This window comes from Hyaena hyaena, unplaced genomic scaffold (genome assembly GCF_003009895.1).
Source record: "Hyaena hyaena isolate Hyena2069 unplaced genomic scaffold, ASM300989v1 scaffold_0, whole genome shotgun sequence".
Lineage (NCBI taxonomy): Eukaryota > Metazoa > Chordata > Mammalia > Carnivora > Hyaenidae > Hyaena > Hyaena hyaena.
In genome coordinates this window covers 10169379-10191376 of record NW_024080632.1, presented here as the reverse complement: position 1 = coordinate 10191376, position 21998 = coordinate 10169379, and the positions used below count along the sequence as shown (strand labels likewise).

The 21998-nt window shown below is 53.1% G+C and overlaps 1 protein-coding gene across 1 annotated transcript in view; it reads left to right on the top strand.

The window, feature by feature from the left end:
- NOS1 (nitric oxide synthase 1) overlaps window positions 1-9514 on the top strand; it is an 81703-nt gene extending 72189 nt beyond the window's left edge. The window contains exons 22-28 of the mRNA XM_039233421.1: window positions 727-937; window positions 1668-1755; window positions 3334-3455; window positions 4389-4537; window positions 5781-5975; window positions 7707-7825; window positions 9408-9514. Of these exons, the coding sequence (XP_039089352.1) occupies window positions 727-937; window positions 1668-1755; window positions 3334-3455; window positions 4389-4537; window positions 5781-5975; window positions 7707-7825; window positions 9408-9423 (900 nt within the window). The 3' untranslated portion in view covers window positions 9424-9514. The remainder of the gene's footprint in view (window positions 1-726; window positions 938-1667; window positions 1756-3333; window positions 3456-4388; window positions 4538-5780; window positions 5976-7706; window positions 7826-9407) is intronic.
- Window positions 9515-21998: the final 12484 nt, after the last annotated feature.

Here is a 21998-nt window from a genome sequence, read left to right as displayed (position 1 = left end):
TCTGAGTCTGTATCAGCAAGTCACGACTCCCTCCACTTCCCAGTGCTTCTCTCTTGACCTTTACATGTGGCAGGCTCTATAATGGTTGGGGGCCCAGATTTTGGGGGCCACACTGCCTAGAGCAGATGTCAGCAACCTTTCCGCATGGACAGCCAGGTAGGAAATGTGTTAGGCTCACGGTCCATGAGGTCGCTGTTAACAACCGTCAAACTCTTCCATGATAGCCCAAGAGCAGACAGCACCTAAGTGAGTGGGTGTGGCCGGAGTCCGATCAAACCTCATTTGTGGGCACAGAAATTTGAATTTCGTATCACATTCTCGTGTCGTGACTAGTATTCCTCTTTTGACTTCCTCCCCACTCCCCATCCTTTGAAACACCTAAAAACAACTCTCAGCTCACGGGCCCTGCAAATAGGTGGTAAGCCACACTTACGAGTTGCGCTGAAGTTTGCCACCCCTGACCGAGATTCAAAACCCAGAATCACTGCCTCAAAGCCAAAGGGCGTCAAGAGTTGTCCATTTCCTCCTCTATAAAATAGGGAGGAAAAAATGTACTTATTTCCGACGCTCGTTGTAAGAATTAAAGTCTGGCACGGAGTGATTACTGCGTAAATGTTAGCCACCCTTTACGAGGCTACTAACGACCTTCCGCAGCCATTCTGGCACCCTTGCTGGGCATGCGTACCAGGACGGGCTGCGAGTCCCGGGTCCCTCTCCTTGGTACAGGGTTTGCAGGAGTACGAGGAATGGAAGTGGAGCAAGAACCCCACCATCGTGGAGGTGCTGGAGGAATTCCCGTCCATCCAGATGCTCACCAGCCTGCTCCTGACCCAGCTGTCCCTGCTGCAGCCTCGGTACTATTCCATCAGCTCCTCCCCGGACATGTACCCCGACGAGGTGCACCTCACCGTGGCCGTTGTCTCCTACCGCACCCGAGGTGGGCAGACGCACTGGGGGCGGGAGGGCGGGCTCCGGGTCTGCATTTGCCTCCCCTCCTCCCCCCCCCCGGGGCCTCTATAGGTCTGCCACACCCCAAGTTCCCGGGCAGGAGACCCATCCCCAAGGCCAAGGGCTCAGGGAAGAAACGGAGCATGTGCACGGCCCCTTCAGGCAGAGCCCACCCTGTGCAGAATCAGAAAGCGGGAAAGATGTGCGCTTGAAATTCACCTCTGCTCCCCAAGCCTGAGAGCCCTTTTACTGCCTTCGTCTCCTCGTCACATCCCCCCAAGGCAGCGACTCAAACAAACCGCCCCCAGCCGTCCCTCGGGGTGGGGAGCTCCCCGCCGCAATGTCCAGGTAGTTGTAGGTCAGTCAGATGCTCTAGCGTTTTCTCTCCTGCGTTTTCCCTCCTTGATGAAGCAATTAAAATGTACGGTGCCTGGGGGCGCTCTGAGACGGGCATCCTGGAAGGTCACCCAGAGCACCCTGACCGTGACCTTCTCGGTGGGCAGGATCCGAATCCCACCCACCCTCACCCACAGGAATCCTGGGCCGTTTCAGAGCCTCGACTCACCCCAGCTATACCATGTCCCCTTCAGAGGAAGGGGTCCAGACAAGGAATGGCAAGGCGCAAACTTGGCGTGGGGGCTCTGGAGGGAGGGGGGAGGCCGGGGACTGGGGACCGTGGGGACAGGACCCGCCCCAGACCGCCTCGGTTACTCTGCTAGATGGAGAAGGGCCAGTTCACCATGGCGTGTGCTCCTCCTGGCTCAACCAGATACCGGCTGACGAAGTGGTTCCCTGTTTCGTGAGAGGGTAAGGAAACGAGCAGCAGTCTCGAATCTGCATATGGATGTTCCGAGATGGGGTGGGTGGACCAGCCCCGAGGTTTCTAGAGAAATGGCTGAGTCAGACAGAACTGAGATCGGCAAGCAGGCAAGCACTTCGTATCACTCCAAGTTGTTAAGTCAATGGGATCGTGGGAGGGCGACGCGGCAGAAACTCAGCAAGCCCTGGAGTTCAAGTCAGGTCAAGGTAACGAATATGTATCAAGTGCATGTACAGCGCTAGATGCTGAGGCTACAGGAGACAGCCAGGCAAACACAGTATCCGCTTTCCTGGACTGGGCAGCCTTGTGGAAATTCTATCCGATGTCTCCCAGACGCCCTAGCTCCCACTTTCTTGGAGATGGGAAAAGATCCACACCCTCCCCCCACACCGATCAGAGCTGTTCCTCCCAAACACATTTCTTTTTTTTAAAATTTTTTAACATTTATTTATTTTTGAGAGACATAGATGGAGCATGGGTGGGGGAGGGGCGGAGAGAGAGGGATACAGAGTCCAAAGCAGGCTTCAGGCTCTGGGCTGTCAGCACAGAGCCCCATGCAAGGCTCGAACCCCCAACCGTGAGATCATGACCTGAGCCGAAGTCGGACGTTTAACCGACTGAACCCCGCTGAGCGCCCCCAAACTCACCTTTAAAGGGCATTCCTGCCTACGATGAGCAGTGCTATACTGTGCACTTAAAAGTTCTGTTAAGAGCGTAGAATTCATTGAAGTGTTCTTCCCACAATCCATCACATAAAAAATACAACTTAAAAAAGGTTTCACAATAAAGGCTATGCCTGCGCCCACTTTAGGTTCCTGCTTTGTCAGCCACTAATTTCTCTACCTGAGCAGTGGTCTCGACCAGTGATTTTTCTCAGACTAGATTTTTCTTGGGACCAGAGTCTTCATGGGATGGTCCACATACCATTGGCATCAGAATCCCGCGTGGTGCTTCAAACATACAGTATCCTGAGCCCAGACTTGCTGCGTTGCCCAAGAATCTGCACTTTTAACATCCTGCCCCTCCATGATTCTTTTATACACTGTGGTCTGCTCCCCGAGTTTAGATCTCATGGGTGGTTAAACTGGTGGTTCTCAGAGGGGGTGATTCCTTTCCCCACCTCTGCTCAGGGCCCATTTGGCAAATTCTGTGGATGCTGTTGTTTGTCACAGCCGGAATGTGCTCCTGGCATCTAGTAGGTAGAGGCCCGGGGTGCCACTCAACATCCCACCATGCACGGGGCGCCCCCCCCAGCAGAGAAGTGTGCAGCCCCAAATGTCAGGCGTGCTAAGGTTGGGAGCCCCGAGTTAAATCTATCCCACTGCCCTTTGCGGCTTAGCTCGGCAATGAGGAAAATTGGGAATTTGCGTCGTGGCCAGATTGCCTCTGTTTGGGGAGTTCCCCAAAGCTGTGGGACCTCCCGCTCTCATGAGGGACACCTGACCCCAGGGGAAGCGTGTGATCCCACAAGGGTACCAAGACGACCGCCTGGTCTACCCAAGACCCAGGCGCCCTGGATCCGATCCGAGCTCAGCAAGCCTCCTGATTCTCTCCTTCTCATCCAGAGCACCCAGCTTCCACCTGCCCCGGAACCCTCAGGTGCCCTGCATCCTCGTCGGCCCGGGCACTGGCATCGCCCCTTTCCGAAGCTTCTGGCAGCAGCGGCAATTTGATATCCAGCACAAAGGTGGGTCGGAGTTCAGCAGCCGTGGGATTTCCACCCCGCTTGGACGTGGCGAGGCCCATCACCCCGGCAACGAAGGAGTTGTCGCTGGGTCGCATCACTGCCGGGGGCAGGCCAGGGGGATCCTAGTACTGACCTGACCCGTAGGTGAGGTTCACGGTTGTGCTTCGAAGGACGTATCCAAACAAATCTCGCACCTGATTCGGCCTCGGGCCTGAACGTCCGTTCCCAGAGGACATTTCTTGGACCGTTATGATAGGGCCCGTCTGAAACTTCAAGCAGACCTGAAGGAAAAGACATGAAGCCTTCTCAAATGCATGTCTGTTTTGTGGGCTTGTCCCAAAATGTTTGTACTCAAGAGCAAGCTTTGCTGTGTGAGAGACACAACAGATCAGCTTTGGGAGGAGTGGGAAAGAAGCCCACAGTGGCGGCGTGCCTTAAACAGGGGTTTACTGAGCATCTAATAAACGCGAACACTGTTGGAGGCGCTAGAGGCATAGCGATGAACAAGACAGAGACGCGACTTAAAAAAATACCAGTGATAAGCTGCTCCCATAGAGCAGTCATTCAGGGGGGATAGCTAATTCCGATCGAGGATTCCCTGCCTGCTGGGCGCCCCTGTTTTACTTCTCACGGCCACCCTGTAAGCACTACCCAGTAGGGGCCGCTAAGTAGCCAGGGGGTGGGGGCGGAAGGAAAGATTGAGACCCTGAGCACCCTCTACCTGCTTCCCTCATTGTGTGCATGTGTGCGTATGGGTGTGCGTGTGTGCACGTGTGTACCCCAGCCTGTGTCTGTGTTTGAGCGCCTCTGTGTGCACGGTACACACTAAGAATCGCAGCACACACCCTCCCCCCGCCCCCCGCTGCACCACCACCCACAGCCCCAGGTCAGGCCTCGGAGCTGTTGGTGACATGACATCCTCCCGGCCCCCAGGAATGAGCCCCTGCCCCATGGTCCTGGTGTTTGGGTGCCGGCAATCCAAGATCGATCACATCTACAGGGAGGAAACTCTACAGGCCAAGAACAAAGGGGTCTTCAAAGAGCTCTTCACGGCCTACTCCCGGGAGCCGGACAAACCAAAGGTAACCCCTGGCCCACTCACTGTCCCTGTACCCCAGCCCAGCACCCGCAGACGCCCCCACACCCTTCCCAAAGTCTCCTGCGGAAACTTGCTCTATACGTGGGGAAGCAGGAGCATAAAAATATTGATTTAAAATATTTGACAGCCCATAGCCTATGATGCCGCTTATGTGAAATATCTGGACCAGCCAAACCCATAGAAACAAGAGAGCGGATTTGTTGGTCACCAGGAGCAGCGGGGGCGGGGGCGGGGAGGTGACCGCCAGTGGGTACAGGGTTTCCTTTTGGGGGCATGAGTAAGTTCTAGAACTAGACGGGGCGATGGTTACACGGGGCTGTGGCGTACTACACGCCACAAACTGTTCGCTTTCAGTTTCGCGGTACCTTCTATGCGGTGTGTATTTTACCAAAAATCAAAAAATGTTTAAAACTATGAATTAAAAAGAAAAAAAAAAACCATTTAACAGCCCGTTCGTCCGTTAGAGGCACTGCCAGGCAGAATGGACACGGGCCTCCGGACTGGAGCACGTGCCTGCTGGGTCTTGGGGAGCCCCAGGGGGCGGTCCCAGGAAAGGGCCGGGACAGCTGGGGCGGGGCGGGCCCGCGGAGGGTCTGGGCCGCGGCTGCCTGACCTTGGGCGTGGAAGGGCATCGAAGGTCTTCACAACCGGGACAGCCCTGCCAGGCTATGCCAGCTGCAAGTCGGCCTCCGCCCGGGGCGGTCTCCTGGGCGAGTTACGGGCATCCTGGACGAATAAGGCCCAGCGCCTTAGAGGATGTACTGGACACCCTGCCCCCCCTCCTTCTGACCCACCTTTGACATCAGCTCTTGCTGCAACAGCTGGGTGTGTCCAGCTGTGAGCTGAGAGCCCCTCACCGCTCCCATCTCTGCCCTGGGGCCTCCCTGGCACCCCCCCTCCCCCCGCCACAGGATGCATGCAGTAACGAACCCCGCACCTACCAAAGCAGGGCGTTAACACCCCACGGGTGCCCGCTGCCCACTGCAGGGGGGAGCAGGTGGACAGTACCCGGCTCGGCGCTGCGTCAGGGGTGCGTTCTACCCCCAGGGGGTCCTTAGCACAGCTGCGCTCCGTTCACACACCCTTGGATTGGCTCTCCCTCTCCTACGCACTCCCCCCAGTCCCCTGGGGTCACCCCTGAGGTCACCGGTGTCAGGCTCTGCTCCCCAGGGAGTGAGCGGCCCCGGAGCCCGGCTCCTTCTCACGGCTCTCCGTGCTCCCTGCAGAAGTACGTCCAGGACATTCTGCAGGAGCAGCTGGCAGAGCCTGTGTACCGAGCCCTGACGGAGCAAGAGGGCCACGTTTACGTCTGCGGGGACGTCACCATGGCCGCCGACGTCCTCAAAGCCATCCAGCGCATCATGACCCAGCAGGGGAAACTCTCAGCGGAGGATGCTGGCGTGTTCATCAGCAGGCTGAGGGTGAGCGGCCCCGCTGGCTTCCTGGGTCCCTTCTCTGGCATCCAGTTCCTGTCTCCTCTTCCTCGCCCCACCTGTCTCAGCGATTAGGGGAGCCATGATGGCGTCCCTCCTGCTGCCACGTTCCCATTTATGGCTCAGGGTAGACGATACCGGTGGTCCCAAACCATAGTTGAGGGAGAAGGAAGGATGACTGGGCGCTGGGTGTGCGGGTGCCTGTATTAAATAGGGATGACGGCAGTGGTGTGTGAAAATAACAAGTGGGTGGACCACTGGGTAGCTAGATAGAAAGCATTCTCGCCCAATTTTCCTTTCCCCAGAACCAAGCTGCAGCACTGCCCCATGCGGTTGTGCAGGTTGAGCACTGCACAAAAAGGTTTGTCTGAGGCGAGCCACCCTATGCTTGCACAGAGCCATGTATGCTGGTATGGAACTATGTCTACCTCAGAAAGAAGGGTGCTTTCACCTAATTTGCACAGAGGCTAGCAGCAGCCCAGCAAGCAAAGTCCTAACTGAGCAACCAGCTGCCCCAAATAGGAGGAACTGAGTCCCGTACCTTCACAAGGCTCCAGGGATGATCCCATCCTTCCCTGTTCTTCCCTAAATGGGCATTAACCAAACATTTTTTGCACAAGAAGTCTTGCTCTAAATCTAATGCTAAGCTCCTGGTGGAAGGAAGGAAGGAAGGAAGGAAGGAAGGAAGGAAGGAAGGAAGGAAGGAAGGAAGGAAGGAAGGAAGGAAAAGAGAGGGAGGGAAGGAGGGAGGAAGGGAGGGGAGGGAAGGGGAAGGGAAGGGAAGGGAAAGGGAAGGGAAGGGAAGGGAAGGGAAGGGAAGGGAAGGGAAAGAAAAGAAAAGAAAAGAAAAGAAAAGAAAAAAAGAAAAGAAGAGAAAAGAAGAGAAAAGAAAAGAAAAGAAAAAAGAAAAGAAAAAAGAAAAGAACTTTCTGGTAGAAATGTCAGAGAGCTCCTATTGCTCAATCTCTTTGGTGTGAGCCCTGGAGACCCTGTCTTAGATTCCCAGACCTCTGCAGAATAAGGTTGGAAAACTACTCCAACTAAAAGTGAGCCTGTTCTACAAATGAGCAACTTCCTTCAGGACCAAAGGGCGCCAGGACTTAACTCTGGGCATTGTCGTGCGTCACCGTGATCCCGCAGCCAGCACCCTGCCCTCAGCAGTGAGGCACATTTCCCTTGTTGAATCCTCAAGGACATGGCCCTTTGAGGATATTCTCCATGCCTGCCCCTCAGTTTGCTGAAGGGGCTCCCACGCCTCCAGAAACTTAGGCGCAAGAAATCCTGGTCTTTCTTGGTTGTTTACTTCTGAGCAAGGATGCTCATCTTTGGATAAACTCCCGTGTGCCCGCGAAAGTCTCCACTCCGGCGGCTGTGGCGTGTCCCCTGAATGCTAACCGGGCACCTTTGCTCCTCTCCCATCTCTGCTGGCCTCTTTGGGCTGGGATGCCTCACACTGACCCAGCTGTGCCCAGATCTGCACGTTGCGGGAACAAGGGGGGTTGGGGAGCAAGATTTCCCTTGGGCCCCTGCGCTTCCTCTTGTCAGAACCAGCGGCCCTGTTTCTGGATGCAAACCGAAATGTTCTTTGCCACCTGGGCCGGAGAGACCCCTATGGGCTGGAGAGCACAGGGTCTTTAGGGACATTCCATTACAGGGTGTCAGCGTGTCTGTCCCTTTGCTGCCTTTGGCTGGCGTTTGATGGCTGTTTCTGTCCCCCAGGACGACAACCGGTACCATGAGGACATTTTCGGGGTCACCCTGCGAACATATGAAGTGACCAACCGCCTTAGATCTGAATCCATTGCCTTCATTGAGGAGAGCAAAAAAGACACTGATGAGTAAGCCGTCTTCATCCTGTGGGCAAGGGGCGGGGGGGGGGTGTCTGGCTTCATTTTACAAGGGCTTTCCCACAACTGGGGGCGGGGCTCGCAGATGCACATTCCCAGGCCACCCCAGCCCTGCTGGCTCTGAACTCTGGAGTGAGACCTTCAGTTTGTGCTTTAAAAAGCCCTCCAGGGGGGACGTCCGGGTGGCTCAGTCGGTGAGCGTCTGACTCCCGGCTCAGGTCATGATCTCACTGCTTGTGAGTTCGAGCCCCACGTGGGCTCTGTGCTGACAGCTCGGAGCCTGGAGCCTGCTTCCGATTCCGTCTCCATCTCTCTGTGCCTCCCCTGCTCACTCTCTCTTTCATTCACTCTGTCTCTCAAATATAAAATAAAAACATAAAAAAAATTTTTTTAAGCCCTCCAGGGGATTCTGAGGCCCCTCCCCACGTGGGAACCCTGGCTTTGGGTGCCCTGCGTCTGCCTGGGGCGCCCCCTAGTGGAATAATGGCTCCAGCCTCGTCCCCTAAATTGCCCAGAACGTTCCCATCCACACAAATCCCAATTGGTGTTATTATGGCAATTTTACCAGCCTTCTGGAAGTTGCTGGGGACAGCCTGAGGCGTCACAGGACTGGATTGAGTCTCACTATTTCAACCTTATCTTAATGCCCAGCCCAGTCAACTGCGATTGTAAGGCACTCCCCCCGTTTCCACCGGAGAGAACCTCCAAACCACCACCGTCTGCCCCTGGCATTAAATTCGGTAGGAATTCGGCCGTCTCGTTTTCGGTAGCATAGGGAAGACATCTCGTTTCTTTTCTTTTCTTTCTTTTTTTTTTTTAGTTTATTTATTTTGAGAGAGAGAGCAGGCTTGCACGAGCAAGTGTAAGTGGGGGAGGGGCAGAGAGAAAGGGGGAGAAAGAGAAAGAGAGAGAGAGAATCCCAAGCAGGCCCCGCACCACCAGTGCAGAGAGCCCAATGCGGGGCTTGAACCCACAAACCACAAGATCGTGACTTGAGCAGAAGTCAGACACCACCCAGGCACCCCAAGACACCCCATTTCTTCTTTTTTTTTTTAAATTTTTTTATGTCTTTATTTTGTGAGACAGAGAGTGAGTAGGGGAGGGGCAGAGAAAGAAGGAGACACAGGATCTGAAGCCGGCTCCAGGCTCTGAGCTGTCAGCACAGCCCGACGCGGGGCTCGAACCCATGGACTATGAGATCATGACCTGAGCTGGAGTCGGTCGCTTAAGCGACTGAGCCACCCAGGCACCCCATGACACCCCATTCCTTAAGCAGCCTCCTCCCCACCCCCTGTGAGGATACAGCGGTCTCGAAAACATGCTTTGTGTCCAATAGGCTCGCACACGACTGCCTTTCAGATTACAATTCCTGTGGCTGTCAGAAAGCCTCTCTCATTCCCTCTTCCTCCCCTTTGCTCAGCCTGCCCAACCGCACAGGGCAGTGCTGCAGCTTGGTTCTGGGGGCAGAGGGGGAGAAGAGGGGCGGGCTACAGAGCCGCTGTGCCCAGAGCTTGGTGGCTTCTCGGGCTCTGATTCGAGGATGCTGACTCTCTCCCTCCCTGTCTTCCTGCAGAGTTTTCAGCTCCTAACTGGCTCCTCTTCCCCAGACGGATGGCCGGGGGACTGTCCCCTGCGCTCCGGCAGGGCGGGGGGGGCTGCAGGTTTTATAAGCGTGGACACTGCGGAACCTTCCCTCCGGGCCCCCGCGTGGCCCCCACTGTCCCTCTCATACTGTCAGCGTGGTTGTTCGTCTTCCGGGCCCCCCGCCCCCCGGTGGTCTCCTTGGCCCTCCGGGTTTTCTCCCTGAGTTTTCCTGCCGCACTGCAATGCCTTCATCATCCACAGTGGCTCTTACAACACCCGTGTCCCCCCCGCCCCCCCCCGACAAGGGCAAATCGCAGGTGCATGAAACCACTGGAATGTGGCCGTCGCTCCTCTTAGGGCTCGTTTTCTGGGGTTTCCCCTGGAGAGGCTGCAGGGACTGGTCAGGAGAGTCTTCCCAGCCAGTCCCTCTGCATCTGAAGCCCCCCCCCCACCTTGTCCCTTTTTATGATGACGTCCTGGGTGTGTGTGTGTGTGTGTGTGCACGCGTGTGCACGCGTGTGACAGGCCTGGGTCTCCATCGTCCGCCTTCCCCCCCCCGTGCAAGCGTGTTGCCTCCGCCTCTCAGTGCCGAAAACCATGCCCTGCCTTGTGTTCGTCCCTCACGCGTCCGTAACTTATGATCTGTGCTCCGTGTCCCTGAAATTCTTGTCCCCGAAGCACCTGTCCTGGATGCAAAGCGCAGGGAGAAGGGAGCGTGATGACGGAGGGGAAACCGCCCTCAAACAGGGGCTCACAGAATTGCATGCATTCAGCTCCTGGCGGGCACTAGTTAGCAAGCGGGGCCCGCTCTGGGAAACTAACCCATCTCATCGATGAAGCAAACCCCCTCCCCGACCCCACCGCCCCAGATAGGATCACCCGATTTGGCCCTCCCCGGATAACCCTACCTGTGAGTCTGGGAGGTAATGTTCCCGTCTTTGCCACCAGGTGACTTTGGGCAAGTCGCTTTTCCTCAGTTTCCCCTTGCAATGTTATGACGCTAAAAGTACAAATAGAGGAAACATTAAAGTGGCAGAGACTGGAGACTGCAAACCATCTCAAGGAAGAAGATCATTGCTGGGTTTTTTGGTTTTTGGGCTTTTTTGAGGTTTTTTTTTTGTTTTTTTTTTGCTCCAAACAGGGGCTTGCTGATCCACCCAGGAAGGAAATCGTAGAACCCCATTAAAGTGGGTAGATTGGAGAGGGAAGCCATAATGAGGCTTCACACAGCCTCTTGTACAGGACCACAGCCCAGCTGGCCGGGCCCACATGCTCTTGGCCTTCCCGTGAATGATCCCGCGGTTTCTAGCCTGATAAAATAATTTTGACACATTAACGAACTATGACTCCGATCAAAAATGGGCGGCAGAGTCTTCAGTGCGAATCAGGGTCAGCACAGTTCCTACCCAGCAGGCCACCTGCTGAGCTCACCCTCTCAGCAGGAATGAGCTAGGAGGGTCCCTCTCTACCCATAAGGGCTAAAATTCAGTGGTGGGCCTGGAAAGAATTTCCTGGAGGGGCCTGTCCTGGGTCCCCAGGCTTGGAAGGGGGTGCCTCAGACAGTGGGTTCTTCTGTTTGGTTGTGTTATGTCGTACAGAGAGGCAGCCTTGCCTTTCTATATGGCATAATGGGGATTTCGGATGCTCTGCTTGGAGGCCTGCCAAAGAGAAAGTGCCCTGAGCCTCTCTAGAAGGGCCTTAGGACAGGGAGTGCCAAAGAGGTGTCCCCAGGAGGGGACAATCTTGGAGATTCTTGAAGGCAAAGGGCAAACTAGACCTCGCCTTTCTCCACCATCGTTCAAGGAGGGATTCATCAACGCTTCTCTCTCCAGACCAAGCTCTGGGCGTGAGTGCTTTTCCATCCCCAGATAAGTACTTGTGTGCAGTTGCTGTGTTCCAGGCATCTTCTTCGTATATCCCTATGCTTCTTGGTCACAGGCAGGCAGATGGAAGCATTGTCTCATTTTATCAGGGAGTCCAAAGCAGTGATTATAGAATGGGGATGCATCTTTCTTCCCAAAAAGGATTTTTGCCTTTAAACACCTTTCAACTCCCAACACAAGCCGCTTCATGATGCCCGGCTAGAAGACAGGGGATTGGTCTGATGTATTTCTCTCCTTTGGCAGAATCCCTGTTAGGAAAAAATCTCGCTGTAATGAGCCTTTCAAGACTCAGAGTCCTAGTTCAGGGTTTAGGTCTGATCCAGGATGGGTAAATGCTGCCCCCTTGTGGTGGTTTTTAGTTCAGTCCCAGTAGCCAAAACTACGTACACAAATTTGGTCTGACCATAGGTGAGCAGAAAATAGAACTGACTGGGCATTTGGGGGTTACCTGGGTTACAGCCCTGTCTTTCCCCCTCTGCCTTGAACTGGCCCCCAGTGTCCTCAACCTTACTGAATAAAAGTGAGTTTGGCCAAGAGGAAAGAGACGCCCCGTGCGATAGGAAAAGGAAAAATGGCCGTGCTCCCCATCTTGACCTATGGATCCATAATCAAGCCTTGAAGGCGCAGTGAAGCGTACAGAGCAACATGCAGTTCCTGTTTGTAGAAGATCGGAATCCTGTATTTAGACACACAAGCCTTAGAATCGACACACACGCCTGGGGTTTGAGAAGTGGGTGGATTGCACCTTGCCGGTCTGGGGACACAAGCTTTCTAGGAAGTCGGAAGAGGGGGGACGGAAGGCACAGATGGGAAAGTAAATCGGGGCCGGCTGAGGAAGGCTGAAGAAGCTGAGGGTGGCGAGGCAGGTGCCGGGCAGGTGAGCAGGGGCCAGGGACCAGGGGCCAGGGAGAGGTGAAGGCATGTCGAGGAATTTTGACTTCATTTGGTAGGCAGCGCGAAATCTCTAAGAATGTTTTTTAAATGGGAGGAAATAAGGTAATTGGCACTGCGCTTGGAAAAGAACATTGTGGCCGCAGCATAGAGCATGGATGGCCGGCCTGTTGAGCCATCGCTGATGTGTTTGCTGTTACCAAAGCTGGAGTGAGGGAAGAGGCAGATGTAGGGATAAAGCCACTCCAGGGGTTGAATCAACAGGAACCAGAGACTGATCTGCTGTGGACAAGGTCAAGAGTATTACCTCCAGGCTGAGACGGGAGCCTCATGAGAAAAACAAACAAAAAACACCTTCTAGGGAAAGATGAGTGTACAGTTGTTGACATGATTACCAGCCAGCGGGGTGAATCGTTGGCGGGGTCTGGCCGTGCCTAGATGCACAGAACGAGAACTGACCCCAGGCCAGTAGACATTAGCCTGAGAACACGGGATTCTCTTGCCAAAGACCTTCTCGGCAGCCACCTGCTTTGGACATCGAAAAGGAGGTCAGGTTTTTCCCTAAGTCCAAAACAAGTGAGATTTTTTGACCCAGATCACAGGTAAAAACGGTCCCTGCGCCAGGATGGCCAAGCCAGATGTCTGGGCCCCTTCACCTCTTAGAACGTTGGCTGTTCATGCCATCAGGAAAGCTGTGGGGTTCAGATTTTGTTTCGAGCCGGCCATTACCTGCCATCTTTGCATCTCCGCTACCCTGAGCCCTGGCATGTCATCATGCCCACCTTACCCACAGAGGCTTCTGTCTGAATTGGCCAGTTAATCTGAGACTGCCTGCAGGTGACCAAGAGAGGAACATTCCTCTGGGCATCTTAGAGGACTTGTCCATGCTCCCCGATGTCTCCCAGCCCTTGTAAACTTCCGGCACCTACATGTCCTGGTAGCTCAAGAATTAAAGGCCAGGGGCAGGGATGGAGGAAGCGAGATCGGAGAGTCCCTGTCCCATCTCCCACCGTTTGGGACTCATCACAGATGGTCCCAGTGAACCTGGATCTGACCTTTGGGCGCTGACACCACCAGCCTGGTCTCTTCTTTCTCCATCATGCATACCCTGTCCTTGGTCCGCTGCCAGTCCCCGCCCCCAAACACCGATGAGTCTCAGACCTAGGTGAGGACCTGCGTAAACGTTCACCCCTGGAACACGGGTCTTGAGTCCATACCCTGTTAATACTCGTCAAAGCCCCGTGCAGGGGCGGAGGTCAGGGGTAAATACGCCTTCATTTGTTGAATATCTGAACGGTTCTGGACAAGCAGGGCATTCTCCCTGGTCCAGGACGGAGACCGTTCTTAACGAGGTGGCCCTGGCAGGCAGGAACAAACCTGCCTTACGATGCTGCTTTCCAGAGTCTTCTAGAAAATGACTCCAGGACATCGAAGTGCCCGGGCTTGGCTCCCAAACTCTCAGAGCCTCTGGTCCAGGGGCCAGCCAACCTCAGCACTGTTGGCATTGGGGGCCGATTCTTTGTGGTGGGGGCTGCCCCGGGCATTGTAAAAACATGATGTGGAGTTTCATCTCTGGCCTCCACTTGCTAAAAGCCAGTATCGGTCTCCCTCCTGCCAAATGTGACAACCAAATATATCTTTGGACAGTGTCCAATGTCCCCTGGGAGCAAAAGCATCTCTCCTGGGTGCCCCAGGCCTTTCCATCAGGGACCTTTCGGAGTCAGCAGAGAACCCCTCAGGCTGATGGCTTTGTTTCCATCATCTGCTGTCAAACTGAGACTCAAGGGATTTGGAGGGGGACTGGGGGGGGGGAGGGCAGGGAGTTGAGGGGATAAAAAAGTGGCTTCACAAACTCCCTCCCAAGACAGAAGGATGATGCTTCCATTTCGGTAGGATGCTGTACCCTTGGCATTGCTCTGATTCGGGCCCATGGAAAGCCCAGTGCCTCCCCGCCCTGCCTCCCCCGTGCTTTCCTGTGTTGCCCTTCTCTCGTAGGACCCACCCTGGGCTCAGCGGTGGTTTTCTGGAAGGCAGAGAGAGAGGAGAGAGAGCACGCAGTTGGCCGCCCCTCCTTGCTGTACCAGTGGGTTTCCATTCAGGGTTGAGGAGCCGGGGAGGTGGGCAGAGTGGGTGTCGCATGTCACCACACACACACGCGCGTCAGAAACTTGGACGTCCCCCTACCTCTGAGCTCTCGATGCTGCTAATGTCTGCCCAGTGTCCCGTGTGCGCTCCGGCACCTTCCTTTAAGGACCGACGCCCGCCCCACGCGCCTCGCAAGGTCGTCCAAGCTGTGTTCACTGCATGCTCTCCTCCTGCCTCTCCTCCTCTTCTAACTTGATGGAATTCAACAAAAGTCTACTTATGCCTGTTTGCATTATGGTTAAAACATTAAAAAGTGGAGTCGACCTCACTGGCTGTTGTCTGTTGTTTGATTTGCTTGGAAGCTCTCCCACTTTTGCCTGCTGTCGCTGGCCAGGTGCCCCCATGAAGCCCCCCCCCACCGAGATGGGTTGGGGAGGGGCCTTAGGCAGGGGAGGAGAGGGGAGGGGAGGGGAGGGGAGGGAGGGAGAGCAGTCCCCCTGATGGGAGGGAAAGCCTTAGCTGCAATACTGTCGCAACAGAAATTTCCGCCAAGGGTGCGGGGAATTCTGAAGGTGACCTTCCAGAGCTGCCCCATGATTTGCAGCCGGAAGGCCGGGTTTCACACCCCTCTGTCAGTCAGTCCTGGACCAGCCTGCCCTCTGCAGCAGAAGCCACCCCCAAGGGGCGGATTGTGGAGGGCACCCCAGGGTGCTCTCTGCAGCTGGGGAGCGGTTCTGGGGTCCTGACGTGAGCCAGATCCCTGTGGGGCATCCCAGGTCCTCGCCCCGCTGCCCCACCATGCCTTTGCCCCCATCATGGCTGCATCCGTTCAATGGGCCCCCAAGAAACTGTACCACCTCCACCCCAGCCCTGCCTCCCGGTGCACACAACCCCGAGGACCCTAAATCCTAATTCCTAGCCGGCCTGAGACCCAGTTCCGAAGGGAAGGAAATTCAAAAGCACCAAAAGGACAGATGAAGAGGAGCTGACCCCAAATGCCCTGACGGGGTGGTTAGTATAAAAGGATACACTGGGGGGTGGGGGGGCCCAAGGCTCTGTTATGTCCTTCTGGAGGTGGCCATTTGGATGCTGTGACCGTTTTGACATTCACGCCTATTTCCTGGCTGAAAAGCACAAATGGCTAGAGAGCCTTTTACGCTACAGAATAACCTACCCAACATCAAACATTCCGCACATACCATCCCTGCCTTCTCCATACTATCCCTGAACCTCAGGCCCAAGTTCAAGTGCACGATGCAGGGCAGAGATGGCGGTGGGACCAGAGAATCCCTTGGTGTCCAGCTCTACCCTGCCCCACAGAAATCAATTAAAACAGTGGCTAAAAGTTATTAAATGCCAGTCCTCATGGGAATAATTAGACATGTCTCATTACTCAGCTTGGGAAACTGAGGCACAAGGAGATGAGCCAGTTTGTGCAAAGTGAACAGAGTACATGTTACAGGTAGATTTCGAACCCAGACCGTCCAGCCCTAGACTCTGCATTCTTCACCACCAGCCAGTGCTGCTGCCAAGATATCCAGACTGTCAGAGTTCAAATCCCAGCTCCTCCACTTCCTAGCTGTGCAACTTTGGACGAGTTACTCAACCTCTCTGCTTCTTCCTTTCCTCATGTCTGGAAGGCTGTGATTGTTTCCACTTCATTGCCTTGCAATGGGATTAAATGAGTTCATATATTAATGTATTCAACACGCATAGAACAGTAAAGGACAGAACAGAGTAGTCCCGTATGTGAGTAAATAAACTAATGTTACAGCTTCCAATGTTCTCAGCTTTTTTTCTCTTATTGAAGCTCCAGTCTTTTTTTTTTTTTAATATTTATTTTTGATTTTTGAGAGAGTGAGCAACAGAGTGCAAGCAGGGGGAGGAGGGGCAGAGAGAGAGGAGACACAGAATCCGAAACAGGCTCCAGGCTCCGAGCTGTCAGCACAGAGCCCGACGCGGGGCTTGAACCCATGAATTATGAGATCATGAACTGAGCCGAAGTCAGACGCTTAACCGACTGAGCCACCCAGGCGCCATCTTGGTGTAATTTGCCATTTGCTATTCAGCCCTGGGTTCCTTAGGCACCACCGCAGACCCCTGTTATCAGAGGAGACACTCACTCTAAAAGCCAATTCCCCGGTTTCTCCCGCCACCTGCCCATTAGCGCTTGCTGGGGGTAAAGACAGCCTTCCGCATTTTTAACCAGCCCCCCAACCTGCCCTGGGGTTTTGACAAGTCCAGCCTCAGAAGTAGCTGGGAACAATTTAACATTTCTCTGCATCCTGACTGGGGTGGCTTCTGTTGCCTGGCAACCAGGTGAAAAAATCCAAGTTTACACCAAAATGGAGCCTTCCCAACCACAAATCAAAAGGAGAAGGGGGTGGGAGACAAATGGGGGGAGAGGGAAAGCGGATTTTTGAGTCACTGCAGGTCGATATAGTATATGCGCCTCACGGTCAGTTAAATAGTAAAAATGTACTTTTTTTCCCCTTCATCGGACCCTTGGCAAATTCACCGAGAGCACAAAACCAGAGAAAACATTTACAATCGGTGGGTCAGTATGGAGCTTGGAACCCACATCACTAAAAGGAAATCGCTCTAGCAATGGCCTCTGGAGGAAAATAAGATTAAGTTAATCAAATAGCAGACAATTAAAGCTGAGTAATGAGTAAAGTGATTTTTTTTAAAAAAATCTTTTTGCACGGCTAGACTTGGGGATGGGGGACGAGGCTGGGCAGTCTCTTGGTCTCTCTGCAATCTTAGTTTTCCCTCCACTAGAACTCAGAGTTGATAGTGGCAGCCTGACTCTCTTAGCTTTTCCTTATAGTTTCCAAGAAGGTGAGATCTGCAAGTTATGAACCCTTTCCCCCTCTGCTCCCATTTCTGGTCTCCTAGGGAAGTGGTGGGAAAAAGATACGAAGTTCAGGAAAGTCTCTGAGACCCACCGTACATTCCAGGTGTACTATCGGCGGCCTCGGTGAAGCAGTATGCAGTAATTGAATCCGTTTTGTTTGGAAGGCTTTGAAAAGAGGCGCTAATGGAAATGCAGTTATTAGCAGAAGAGCTACAGGCAAATCTCTAGGGAGAGAGACACCTGTTCCTTTTTTCCTCCAAGCTGGCGGCTTCCCCTTCCTTGAAATATACACACTGCCCCCAGATTGCCCTTCTGAAACCCCTCTTTTACCTGTCATGCCTTTTCTTTTTTTAAAAAAAATTTTTCGGTGTTTATTTTTGAGAGAGAGAGAGACACACACACACACAGTGTGAGCAGGGGAGGATCAGAGCGAGAGGGAGACACAGACTCTGAAACAGGCTCCAGGCTCTGAGTTGGCAGTCAGCACAGAGCCCGACGCGGGGCTCGAGCCCATGAACTGGGAGATCATGACCTGAGCCGAAGTTGGACACTCACCCGACTGAGCCACCCAGGCGCCCTTCGTCATGCCTTTTCTGCAAGGCATTCAATGCCACCAGGGACCAGAGGAGCAGGGCCATCCTTCCTGGCTAATATTTAGTGCAAGCTCTGGCCACAGGCAGGCAGCCTTCTCAATTTCGGTTTCTTCCATGGCTCTCTGCAAAGCTTCCCCATGTGTGGGTTCATGCCAGTGTGTGTGTGTGTGTGTGTGTGTGTGTGTGTGTATTTCACCTTTGTCTTTATTTTTTATATAATTTATTGCCAAGTTAGCTAACATACAGTGCATACAGTGCATTGGCATCAGGAGTAGATTCCCGTGATTCATCACTTACATACAACACCCAGTGCTTGTCCCAACGAGTGCCCTCCTCCATGCCCATCACCCATTTTCCCCGCCTCTCTGCCCCCCTCCCCGCCCCCATGGTTCTAAAGGCACCTTTTACTCTCCTTCTGGCTACCCTTTGTTTCTGTCCCTCCCCTTCCCTGGAGAGATCAACCCTCCTCTTTCCCCAACTCCAGTCCCATTTCTATTGCTGAGGGTTGGATTCAAACATTCAAGCCTTTTCAGCTTCTCTGTACCAATCGCTGGACGTATCGGAGATACTGGTTTCAATGGTTGTGTGTGTCTGCGCGTGTGTTTTATCTGCCTCTATGTATGTGTTACCTCTTACCACTGAACGCTGAGTAACAGCCAACCATGAAATCTCCCCAGCACGCGGCACGCTGAGCTGGGGGCCATGTGGCTGCAAGCAACAGTCGTGTGGACACCTTTATTGTGGCTTCGTAGAACCCATCAGAGACTTCTGACAGCCAGAGCAGTGAGATCATCAATTTGTGAGGGTTTCTTTTTAATGTTTCTTTATTTTTGAAGGAGAGAGAGAGACACAGAGCGTGAGTAGGGGAGGGGCAGAGAGAGAGGGAGACACAGAATCCGAAGCAGGCTCCAGGCTCCAAGCTGTCAGCACAGAGCCCGACGCAGGGCTGGAGCTCACAAGTCTTTTTTTTTTTTTTTTTTAATGTTTATTTATTTCTAGGAGACAGAGAGAGAGACAGCGTGAGCAGGGGAGGGTCAGAGAGAGAGGGAGTCACAGACTGAAACAAGCTCCAGGCTCTGAGCTGGCAGTCAGCACGGAGCCCGACGCGGGGCTCGAACCCACCAACCGTGAGATCATGACCTAAGCGAAAGTCGGACGCTTAACCAACTAAGCCACCCAGGCACCCCTGGAGCTCACAAGTCTTGATTGAGATCATGACCTGAGCTGAAGTCGACTGAGCTGCCCAGGCACCCCATCAGGTTTATCTTATAAAGTGTATTTATTTATTTGAGGGTGAGAGAGAGCGAGCGTGAGCGGGATGGGGCGGAGAGAGAGGGAGAGAATCACAAGCAGGCTCTGCACTGTCAGCGCGTAGCCCTACATAGGGCTCGATCTCACAAACCATTAAGATCATGATGGGGGCCGAAACCAAGAGCCAGATGCTTAACTGACTGAGCCACCCAGGTGCCTCTAAATTTGTGTCATTTTAAAGCTAGTCAGTTGTGGTAATTTGTTACAGCAGCAACGGAAAACGAATCTGCGGTAGTTCGCTGCTGCTCTAGGAAGGAATCCATTTCCTTGCCTCTTCCTGCTTCTAAAAGCTGCCGTGTTGACTCCCACCTTTGCCTCCATTGTTACATCTCGACTCTCTGCCTCGGACCCTCCTGTTTCCCTTTTATAAGGACCTCGGTGATTACATTGGGCTCACCCAGGCCGTCTGGGAAAATTCCCCCATCTCAAGATTCCTAACCTAATCACATCTGCAAAATCCCTTTCACCATGTAAGGTAACTGTGATATTGTGATTTAGAGTAAAAAATATATATTTGGTCTTCACGCCTGTTTCTGGCAAAGAGTTCCTAAAACCCTTGGAATTTCCTAAGTGGTAAGAGCGATAATTATCCCTCACAAACTGCTTTCACCACCCCTGAGTGTATGTGAATGCACTGACTTTTCGAAAGCATCTGCGGATGGGGGCTGGTTGCCAGGGAAACGAACCACATGACCAAAGGGTTGGAACTTTCAGTCCCACCCTCCTTGACCTCAAGGAGGGCAGAGGGGCTGGAGGTTGAGTCAACCACCAGTGGCCAATGAGTGAATCATTCATGCCTTTGTAACGAAGCCTCCACAAAAACCCGAAAGGGCAGGATTCGGAAGCATCGAGGTTGGTGAACACGGGGAGATTCGGGGAGAGGGGCACACCTCAGAAAGCATGAAAGCTCCATGCGTCTTCCCCGCCCCTTACCGCGTGCCTGTCTTCCATCTGGCTGTTCCTGAGTTCTATCCTTGCATCATAAGCCAGTGATCTGGGAAGCAAAATGTTTCTGAGTTCTGTGAGTCATTCTAGCTCACTCATCAAACTGGTGGCGAGATCATGGGAACCTCCAGTTCATAGCCAATCAGAGCTACAGGTAACAACCTTGGCTTGTTAAGTATCGGCTAAAGGGGGGCTGAGGCGGGTCTTAGAGGTCTGAGCCTGAACCCGTGGTGAGGAGGGATGCTATCTCCATGTAGACAGTGTCCGAATTGGGTTGAATTGTAGTGTCGGAGAATTGCTTGGTGGGGTTGGGAGGAAACAGACCCATCAAAGTGATATAATCAGAGGCTCCAGGGATTAGAACTTGATCGTGTTTGGGGGCGATAACTCAGCCTGCCGTAGTCCACCCTCTGGCCCCCAAAGATTGATCCCCGCCCCATGCAAGATACAACCAGCTCCACTGACTTGCACTCACAGGATTACTTACTCGCTAGAAATATAATGACGAATTACTGTGCGTTAGGGGCTTTTGTAGACACTGGAGATCAGCCAGGAGGGCTCAGATCTGTTGGAAGAAGAGAGACAGTAATTTTTTTTTTTAAGGAGTATGTTATAGTGATGGATGGTGATATGCAGTTTTGGGGAAAAAACAGACGGAGAGTTTAAATAAGGCGGTTTGGTGGCGAGTGTGGGAGGGAGGTCTCATTGACCTCATGGACTGAGGTGGCCTGAGGGAGCAAGCCAAATGGTGAGTTAGGAGCTGGGACGCCAGCACTCTAGGAAAAAAAAAGAACTGAATTAGCAAAGGCCCTCTGGGGGAACAGAGTCTGGGGAAATGGACTAGAAGAGAAAGTGTTTGTGTATTTATTTTGAGAACGAGGAAGGCCATTGAAGTTGATGGGGGTCATGGAAATGATCTCTCTAGTGAGATTGTAGAGATCTCTTGGGAGAGGAATATTGAAACCCTCCAGCCAAAGATAACCAGACATACACCATATGCCCAGAGTCCACAAGGATGGGCTTATGTGCAGGGAGACGGGACACTGAGGAGCTCTGGAAGGGGGGGCATGTAGGATGGGGCGGGAGGGGATTGGTCTAGTGTTTGGGCTTATATTTGGTAATTTTAAGCAGGATCTAGGGTAGCGGGGACCAGCCCTGTGTTCAAGGCAGTCAGCAGTTCAGTATAAACTTTAAAATCTAGAATTTCCCCTGTTGCCCAAAGAAAAAGAGACTCATTCCCTTCTGCCCTTCTCAGAGCATTTCCTTGAGAAATTGCGTATGTGCAAATCTTTCCTCTGTCTCTATGATGTGTACACAAATCTTTTTTGTCAATGCTATTTTTTTTATCATGGTAAACTATATATAACAGAAATTTACCATTGAGCTATTTTTTAATGTTTATTTATTTATTTTTAAACGTTTATTTATTTTTGAGAGACAGAGAGTGAGCAGGGGAGGGGCAGAGGGAGAGAGAGGGAGACACAGAATGTGAAGCAGGCTCCAGGCTCTGAGATGTCAGCACAGAGCCCGACGCAGGGCTCGAACCCACAAGCCGCGAGACCATGACCTGAGCTGAAGTTGGATGCTCAACCAACTGAGCCACCCAGGTGCCCCAGCACTGAGCTATTTTGAAGCATACAATCCGATGGCATAACGGGCATTCCCAATGGCATATAACTGCCACCTGTATCTCTTTCCAGAACATTTCTTATCACCCTAAACAGAAACGATAACCAGTAAGCAATAACTCCCCATTGCCGCCTCCCTCCCAGCCCTCGGTAACCACTCATCTACATTCAGAGTCTACGTATCCGCCTCTTCTAGAAGTTTCACAGAAGTGGGATCATTACAATTTTCATCCTTTTGTGACTGGTTTCTTTCACTTAGCGTAATGTCTTCAAGGTTCATCCATGTTGTAACACATATCCGTGCTCCATTCCTTTTTATAGCTGAATAATATTCCATGGCACATAGGTGCTACAGTTTGCAAATCTTTTTGAAAGGCTAAACAAGCC